Source organism: Capricornis sumatraensis, chromosome 11 (genome assembly GCF_032405125.1).
Source record: "Capricornis sumatraensis isolate serow.1 chromosome 11, serow.2, whole genome shotgun sequence".
In the NCBI taxonomy this organism is placed as follows: domain Eukaryota; kingdom Metazoa; phylum Chordata; class Mammalia; order Artiodactyla; family Bovidae; genus Capricornis; species Capricornis sumatraensis.
Window position 1 is genome coordinate 34,453,763 of NC_091079.1, and position 9,443 is coordinate 34,463,205.

Genomic DNA, 9,443 nt, shown 5'->3' on the forward strand with positions numbered 1-9,443 from the left:
AACTTCACCAAGCTTGTATTTTCAGAGCAAATCTAACCCACTTTGATCTATAGTTATCTCAAGGTCATCAGACTATCCAGTTATTAAATCTGATGATGAAGGGGTCAACATAATAAGCATAAAGAACTGCCAAGGAGAAAGGAGTTATCCGAAAGGCTGTACATTTTCCTAATATTAGTCTATCGTTATCTATACTTCCCACTGCTATATGACCTCTGATAAACACATATTAGGTATCTGGTAAATTTTTGTCGAACAAATGATTATGCTGCTTGAAAGGAATTACGCAAACTCAAATACAGAATAAAAAGCAATGAGTTTGTCATTACAGTGGTTACTGGCAAAGGTGGGGACTAATGTATAGGAGCAATTGTCACATAGACTATAATCCTCCCTTTCTCATCATCAGTAAGGAAACTTCTATAGCACCAAGGAGACCATCTGGTAGATTAAACTTGACTGGCTTAGAACAATGAAAGCAAACTTTTATCTCAGGTACTATAACAGAGATTTACACTTGCATACTTCTGGTAGGCTATAAAGCAACTGGGGAGTGAGTTCCTTGCTACATCTGTGAATATAAGCATTAACATGAACTTCCCCATTCCACTGTAGGGCTAAAATATCTAAGCCCCTACTTTGAGTAGGAAAAAATGAATACAGGAAGGAGTCTTCACTTTAATTAAAAAGAAACTATGAAACACATCACTTGTTAATAAGAATGCTTTATTTATTCAGGTGCTGAATCCTTTGTGCCGGCAAGAAAAACAGAGAATACAGAGAATATTTACTTTGGGGGGAGCTAAACAAAGAACCTATTTGCTGACTCATTAAAGTGAGGCAAAGGCATCAAATAGGATTACATCTGACTACAGTAAATTCGCCTTTTTTAAGTGACATATATCTCTTCGGTTTTCTGAATTTTCAACTCAAAGAGAGTCTTGCCAAATTACTTTACTAATGAAGCCCATCCAAATCCATCTGTAATGTGAACATATACGCTTCTACGGGTATCAGGGTTTGTGAACCAGGTTTTGTATAATTGTGGGCAGTCGTAAAACACAGTGTGGGACAGTAATAGGACATAGGTCACACAGTTGTTAATCTTCAGATGCAAATTAACTAAAACTGAGCTTGCTCTTTTGTTCTTTCTTGACTTAAACTGAGTCCTTTGTTTCATGAACAACAACAAAATTCAATAAGCCAAATCAAATCAAAGTGCTTTTGACAGTCTGCAGACTTAAAACACATTAGTCTTGTGCTTTTATAATACTTTATTCCTTGGGGTTCCTGAGGTTGATCATAAAGAATCCACAAGTAGGAAAGTCTGGGACTGTACTGTTGCTTCTGAATATCTATGGAGGATATTTTTCAATTTGTTTCAATTAATAATAACTACCTACCATTTATTTAGACCCATATTTTAAGCACTGTGCTAGCTGCTTTGCAAACATTCATTTAACCCTTACCAAAACCGTGCAATGTAGACATTCTCTCTATTTTACAGATGAGGAACCAAGTTCAGAGTGGTTACTTGCCACACATAATGGGCTCCATGATTGTGAACCACCCCAAGAGCTACTTCTTTGCAACTGATCATTAATCAGACTCTCATCAAACATCAAACTCTCAGTTGTCTGCGATAAAGAATACTGTATGTATACCTATGGCTGATTCATGTTGAGGTTTGACAGAAAATAACAAAATTCTGTAAAGCAATTATCCTTCAATTAAAAAATAAATTAAAAAAGAAAAAGAATGCTGTAAACACTTATCCTCAGATACCACAGTTTAAGACAATTGGGGTAACACTGCCTAACATATAAAGGTAACAGGATGCTTGAGTAAGAGTCACACTAAAGCCAAAGATGCCCAGAAGGTTTTCCCCCTTTCTGAAAGCAGAAAATCACCCCCAAAGACTTCTTGAATACCATTAACTATCAGCTTTGATTCATTTTTAAATCCCCAAACAATATAAACAGACACAAGTGCCTTGCCAGTACCAGGTGCATCACAGTCACCAAAGAAAATCCCCATGGGCTTCAGCTACCCACCAGCCACAGAGAGCCCTCTGCCCCCACTGTGATTGGCCCCTTCTGGCTCCACATTCCTAATATACCTCTCTACTTATTCTTCAAAAAATATATTTTTGACTCACACACACAAAAAAAGATGAAATCCTGGGCAAGTTCTGACCTTCCTACACATCTACCTTTTTACAATAGCAGGAAAAAATGGAAGTGGGGACAGAGGAAATATCTTAATCCTTTACAACACACCATTCCCACTGGACAAATGAACAGGGAGAATAGTGTCTTGGTTACCAGATCCACATACCATGTATGTCAAGAGGCAAAAGCAAACTGCCGAGACTGGAACTTAGGAATCTTGGGCTCCAGTGAAAAACTGTCCCTGGACACTGGCTCAGACTCAGTGAGTTAATTAATAGAAAAAGAACCCAGTGTCTTTGATCTGATGAAGAATTATATAATAGGAAAACTGAGGTAAAAGGACCACTTGACAGAAAAATTCAAAACATAATTATGAATCCTACCTCTTAATCTGACTTTGGCCAAGACAATGGGATCATATCTCTAGATAACTGAGATGGTTGAATCTAAAACATACAATCATCAAAACAGTGAACCTTTAGACCTAGTGCCTTCCAAACTCTATCTACTCCTAGACTATATTGGAATTCCTCTTGGAGAACAGAATCTCCAGAGCACATTTCCTACAGTCTTATAAGAACTGTCAAGAATGATGATCTCGAAAGGATTTTTTGTGATATTTAAAACAGCAGCCCCCAGTGGCTACTGAGCATTCAGCAAGGGGTTTACGTGACTAAAGAACTCAATTTTAAATTTCATCTTACTCAATTTAAACTTAATTATCCACGTGTGGCTACTGGCTGTTGAACCAAACAAAGCAGTTCTAAAAGTTAATTTTCAGCAAATAATATAGTCTTAAGACTCAACAAAACAGCCAGGAAATCACATTATCTGTTCAAAAAAAATCTCTCTCTGGGCAAACCCATAGGACAGCAATGATCTGTCACCACCCAGTCAGGCAACAGGAAATAAGATTCAATGACAATCTCATCTTTAGTCTCCCAGGATTTCTCTCCATGTTTTCCTTTGAAACTATTACTGTCTTACCTTAAATAAAAAATATTCTTATTTCTCTCCATCACTGGCAGTATCTCTCTCTGGGCAAATCTGGTGACCTGATAATCTGGGTCTTCCCAAACTTTAAGCTGGGAAGTTGACTTTTCCCACATGTTTTGGCAAACAAACCAAATAAATTTTGCAACAGTGTGATCTGAGAACATCTTAATTGTAATTTTTGATAAGAAAAGAAAAAGAAACAGACTTTAGGACTCAGGAGGGAGATGAACTTGGGATTGTAAATGAAGGGATGAGTGCTATTTCCCCAGAATAGTTTTTCCAAGTCCATTCATGAGGAAAATCTTCCATTTCAGGAGACTCAAAAGATTTTCCCACATGAATTTTCCGATGCTGACTGAGGTAGGCACTTCGGCTGAAGCATTTCTCACAGTCAGTACATTTGTAAGGTTTTTCTCCCATGTGGGTCCTCCGGTGCCTGATAAGGTTAAAGCTCTGACTGAAGCACTCACCACAGTCAGGACATTTATAAGGTTTCTCTCCCGTGTGTGTCCTTTGGTGAATCACCAGGGTGGAACTCTGACTAAAAGTTTTCCAACACTCAGAACATCTGTAAGGTTTTTCTCCTGTATGTGTTCTCTGATGTCTTATGAGATGAGAGCTGAGGCCAAAACTCTTTCCACATTCACAACATTTATATGGCTTCTCTCCTGGCTGGATTCTGCATTCTTCTATTAGGCTATAGTTCTGACTCAAACTTTCTTCATATTCAGAACTTTGATAGGTTTTGTCATCTGTGTGCATTTTCTGATGTGTAACCAGGTTTGAACTTCGACTGAAATTCTTCCCACATTCTATACACTGATAGGGTTTTTCTCCTGTATGTATTCTCTGATGCTTGATTAGAGTAGAATTACAACCAAAGCTTTTTCCACATTCAGGACATTTATAGGGCTTCTCACCAGTGTGTGTCCGCTGGTGACGAATCAGACTAGAGCTCTGACTAAAACTCTTCCCACAGTCGGGGCACTTATAAGGTTTTTCTCCAGTGTGGGTCCTCTGATGTTCTACAAGCACATAACTATGGCTGAAGCATTTCCCACAAACCGGACATTCATATGGTTTTTCACCTGTATGTGATCGGTGATGCTGAATAAGGTGAGAGCTGCTGCTGAAACTCTTCACACACTCAGGACATTTATAGGGTTTCTCTCCCGTGTGAGTTCTTTCATGGATAATAAGATGGGAAGTGTTGCTGAAGCTTTTCCCACAGTCACCACATTGGTAGGGCTTCTCGCCTGTGTGTATTCTCAGGTGCTGAATCAAGTGAGAGCTGTTACTGAAGCACTTCTCACACTCAGAACATCTGTAAGGTTTTTCTCCTGAGTGGGTCCTCTGGTGAGTTCGAAGGTGAGAACTATTACTGAAGCTTTTCCAACATTCAGAACATTTGTAGGGTTTGTCCCCAAAGGATGGGTTCTGTTGGCCAGCAGGCCCAGTATGTTCTCCTGGACTCCATCCCCAGTGACTGGGTTGTTCCTCTTCTTTTTCTGTACAATTTCCCTGATTCTCCAAGTTGCTATCATTCTCAGAGGAATCATCACATTCAGTTTTACCTCCTTGGGACCCTGTCAACAGTATTTCTTTTGTGTCTTCATCCTTACAGTTTTCTGGGCCATCACTTCTAGACCATTCTGAGGCTCTCTCTTTATCTGCCTTGGAGTTACTGCACTGAACAGTTTTCAAATTATTCTTACTTTCATCTCCTGCAGGAATAAACAAATACTCTAAACATTCCCTAGTCTCTGCCAGGGGCAAGAAATTCTGAATTACAGTGGAAGAGAGGGAATAACAAACTCAAACCTAGTAAAATGTTTTAGATTTTAAAAGTATTTCCAGAAGAATATTAAACAATTATTAGTTGGGGGGAAAAAAAGTATTTACAGCTAGTTTTACTTCTTTTACTCAACGTGTTCATCAGAAGCAGGTGAATTTTTTGTATTTATAACAACAGTAATGAAGTGTCTGGTCAGTTCTCATCAATTGCCATGGTAGATATCAAATTATTAATAAAAATAAGTTCACTGAATTTTATTCTAGAAGACTTTAAAGGTAAGAGAGAAAGAACACTATCTGAGGTAAAAGCTGGACAAAAATATTAGTTAAAATCTGAGCAAACAAAGAAATAGCAACGATACCCACTACTTATTAAGAATGGTAGTTTTGCATATAGTGTATCAGTATCTTAAAAAATATGTGAGACAGATATTATCATTCACTTTTCTTAAAGATGAGAAAACTGAAGCTAAAAGAGTTCTAATAGCTTGTGACAGACCAGGGAAATCAAATTAAAGTCTGTCTCATTCTAATGCCCTAATTTTTCTATACATTCTACAGCATGTCTTAAATTCCTAAAGGATTCAGATCTTCTTGATCTCTCACCTGTAATAGTGCTTTTCAAACTCTCCTTTGTGAAGCCATGAGAATCTGAGACCAATAGTTTATGCTCTTGTTCCATCACGATGATCAGTCAGATTAGGGATCAGAAATCCTGTAGAAGGAAGCAAGTTGTTTAAAGGCATTTGTTAACATTTCTCCTTTCTTCCTTCCAACCACTGCAACACAACAACTGTTAAGTACCTAATGTTCTGCGGACCATACTGAAATCCTTTCAGAAAACCTACCCTCAGATTCAAGTTATTTAGGATTAAGCATTAACTCAATTTACCTTTCCCAGGGAAATAATTTAAAAATTAAACCTTTGCAATAGTCAGAGGATCAAGGTTTAAAAATAGAATAAATATTAATACTGTCCACTTGGAACTCAGAAACACTTTAGGTTGAAAAACTGAAGTAGTTTTTTGGAAAAGGCATCAATAGTAAGACTTTAGGAATCGATATGCAGGTATAAGAAGCAGCTTAAGAGAAACTGTTTAGTTTACAAAGAATAAGTGGGTCCTTGACAGAAGGATGAAACCTTTGAAGTTAATTTAAAACAAAAGTTAGGATTTACTTGACTAGTAACAATAAATTCAAAGTAGAGCTAAAATAATTACAGCCAATAATCTCTAAATATAAAAGGGAGGCTAACAAGGGACCTCTTCCTTGTCTCTTACTCTCTATCATAATCACAATATCCCTTTCAGCCTAAGCTTTCTCTTCTGGACCCAATTACAACCCCTGACCTGCTTGAGGGACTGGACGGCAATTATATATGGACTTGGCATCCACTTCAGGATATAAAAAAATAGCACAATTCAAGAAAAATGGGAGCTTAAAAGAAGGCACACACATAGAAAATAAAAGACATACTTTTCAATCGATTACTGCCTATTATGTGTCATGCAGTGAACCAGATACCTTACACATAACATTTCTCATGTAATTCTTACAAGAGCTCCCTGAGGTGTATAAAAATATTGCTGTTGTTATTTAGCTCCTAAGTCATGTCCAACTCTTTTGTAACCCCAGGGACTGTAGCCCACCAGGCTCCTCTGCCCATGGGATTTCCCAATCAAGAATACTGGAGTGGGTTGCCATTTCCTTCTATAGGAGATCTTTCCCAACCCAGGGATAGAACCTGCATCTCCTCCATTAGCAAGTGGATTCTTTACCACTGAGCCCTCAGGAAAGCCTTGTATAAACAGGTACCAGCATGTCATAGGTGAACGAAACAGACATTAAGAAACTTTCCCAAGGTCACACAACCAGAACTTGGTAGAGCAGGATTCAGTCCCAAATTTGTTGGACAGTGAATTTAATACTCTTGTCTATTATAGTAAACAAGCAGAGAAGAAAGCAGAAACTGGGCATAATTCCAACCAGCAAATGATCAGGACTTTTATTTTGTAATATATTGACTTCCATCAACAGCACCTCCCCTACTGCCTGCACCACAAGCCTTTGTGGGATCTTAGTTCTCCAAATAGGGATTGAACCCCAGGCCCTGCAATGAGAGTCCCAAGTCTTAATCACTGGTCTGCCAGGGAATTTCTATATTGACTGCATTTTTAGAAAACCAATTTATATCCCTAGACCTTATATCAAAAGAAACTGACATTCTCTAAAGCACCTTCAATATACATGAAACTTGTATAAATTACAAGTATGCCCAATGTTTGTGCAGGGAAAAAAACATACACCTGAACGAAAAAAAAAAATTGTTCAAATGGAATATGTTTTACCATCTGAGTTACCTACTTCTGTCACAGTCTTTACAAAAGAAGCATTAGTCTACGTAAGATACCCGTGCTACCATTTTCCCTGCTAAGAAACTTATTAATTTTGGTAACAGAGGAGCCCTCAGGAACACTGGCTCAGCAAAACAGTAGCAAACTTAAGGCCACAGTTGGTATTAAAAGGCTGTCCCTAAGATGTCACGCCACAAAGGCTGTTTTTACTGCCTAGAGCAAAAAGGTAATTAGGAACGGGGCAGTGCTTCGGCTTAAAGACTCCCAAAGAAAACGCACTGCCTGAAGCTTAGCTTTAAAAAGCGCCGGCTGGGAGCACAAGTCGGGTACACTGCGGTGAGTTCCAGGGGAACGGATCGTCTGCAGTCGACACGGTCCTTCCAGGGACGTCGCGGGGGAGGGAGGCGCGGTGGCCCGAGCTGCTGGAGATGCTGGGCCTTCGCCCTTCACAGCAGCGGCAGTCCTTTGCAGGATGAACATTGCAGCCTGGGCGACGCAGCTTCCGCTCCTCCTACCCGAAACCCTCGGCTCCGTCCCCCTCCCCGAGAAGGAACTCACTGTTCTGGGGGCTACATTCAACGCGCCCCGCATCCCCAGCAGGAGTCCATTCTACTTCTGACCCCACCAACCTAGGGCCCTAACCTCTCAAACCCGGAAGTCAGAAACAGGAAGTTCCCCCTTCTCCCACAGTGAGCTTGATGGAGCCTCTCTAGAAAACAGTGATGGCTGGCTCTCGTTGATCTTAACCCTCAGGGTCCCGGACAAGAAGGAGTGTGCCGGTGGTATTCCTCTTCCTTGTGGACACGTTTGCCGACTTTGATTCTCATCCCTCACATTTATCAGGTACCTTATAATAGGGGACCGGCTGGAGCTGATACTTCTCCTTGCCATCGGGGCGTCATCAGACTTCTCATCATCACTGGAATTAAAATAAAGCGAGTATTTGTTAAGCGCCGACTCTGTTCCCACCGCTGTGCACTGGGAGGTATATTTAGCCATCTGTGAAACAGGGAGCGAAGGCATCCATCCACATATAAAGCAAATAGTTTACGTTGTTGTTTTATGTTTTATATGTTTTATAGAGGCAACGTTATGAATAATATTTGGTGAAACAAACTCTCCTCTTTGATTACAGAGAAACTAGAAATAAATCCCTTCATTTCCCCCACATCAATCTAAGCCTTCACTGAAACCATCTCTTCCTTCCCTCCAATTACAACAGCGGATTGGTCCTTCGCATTTTAAAGGAGCCCTCCACTGCCGGTCACTTTCCTTCCTACCTTCATGGGATCCGTACCCTATCAACTAAACTCCTGACTCTCCCAACCACCATCCCCAAGTAGTCCTTCAGTTTCTTTCTTATTTTTTAACGCCTGACGTTTCCATTTTATCATTTCCCACTCATGTTTTAACTCATTTCTCCTGTAGTAAAGAAAACAATAAATCTCTAAGATCATCAATGACCTCTGCGTTCTTAGCACATTAGTATTTTTTGGTTCCCAAGTCCTCTTTCAGGAGTTTTGACACTGCTTTCTTCTAGAAACACTCTTTTGAGGGGACACTGCACTCTCCTCACTGTCCTCCAACAGCTCCAGTCAATCCTGTCTTTTACAAGCCTGTGTGTGCGCATGTGCTCAGTCATGTCTGACTGCAACCCCATGGATGGTAGCCCACCAGGCTCCTCTCTCCATGGGACTTCCCAGGCAAGGATACTGAAGTGGGTTGCCATTTCCTTCTCCAGGGTACCTTCCCAACCCAGGAACTGAGCCCATGTCTCCTGAGTCTCTTTCATTGGTAGGTGGATTCTTCACCACTGAGCCACCTGGGAAGCCCCTCACTTCCAGGACCCAGGGACAAAGACCAGCCAAATTCTTGTTATACAACAGGAACCAATCCAGTCCTTCTTCCCTGCATCCTTCCAATCGCCTCAGATGGTGAAAAGTGCCCCACCACTGCTGATTCTCTGCCACTATCAACCCCACCACCACCACCACCACAACCACCAGAGGAAGAAACTCCTCTCTGCTCTTTTGCACAGCCCAGGAATACTCATGTGTCTGAGAGATAAACTTGGTACTTGCTATGGCGCGAATTGTGCCCCTCATCCCAATTCATATGCTGAAACACT

General features: G+C 40.5%; 1 protein-coding gene across 1 annotated transcript; it reads right to left on the reverse strand.

Moving 5' to 3' along the window:
• Positions 1 to 3,380: 3,380 nt before the first annotated feature.
• ZNF572 (zinc finger protein 572) lies at positions 3,381 to 7,673 on the reverse strand. The gene is made up of 3 exons (XM_068984109.1): positions 7,595 to 7,673; positions 5,568 to 5,676; positions 3,381 to 4,891 (listed from the first exon to the last, which is right to left on the reverse strand). Exons 2-3 carry the CDS (start codon positions 5,641 to 5,643, stop codon positions 3,381 to 3,383), a joined length of 1,587 nt encoding a protein of 528 aa, XP_068840210.1. The 5' UTR covers positions 5,644 to 5,676; positions 7,595 to 7,673.
• Positions 7,674 to 9,443: the final 1,770 nt, after the last annotated feature.

Coding starts and splice junctions, on each gene's coding strand:
- ZNF572 (XM_068984109.1), bottom strand. CDS start 5,643: ATGGAACAAGAGCATAAACTATTGGTCTCAGATTCTCATGGCTTCACA. Junction 4,892..5,567: donor TTTGAAAAGCACTATTACAG/GTGAGAGATCAA, acceptor TTATTCCTGCAG/GAGATGAAAGTAAGAATAAT.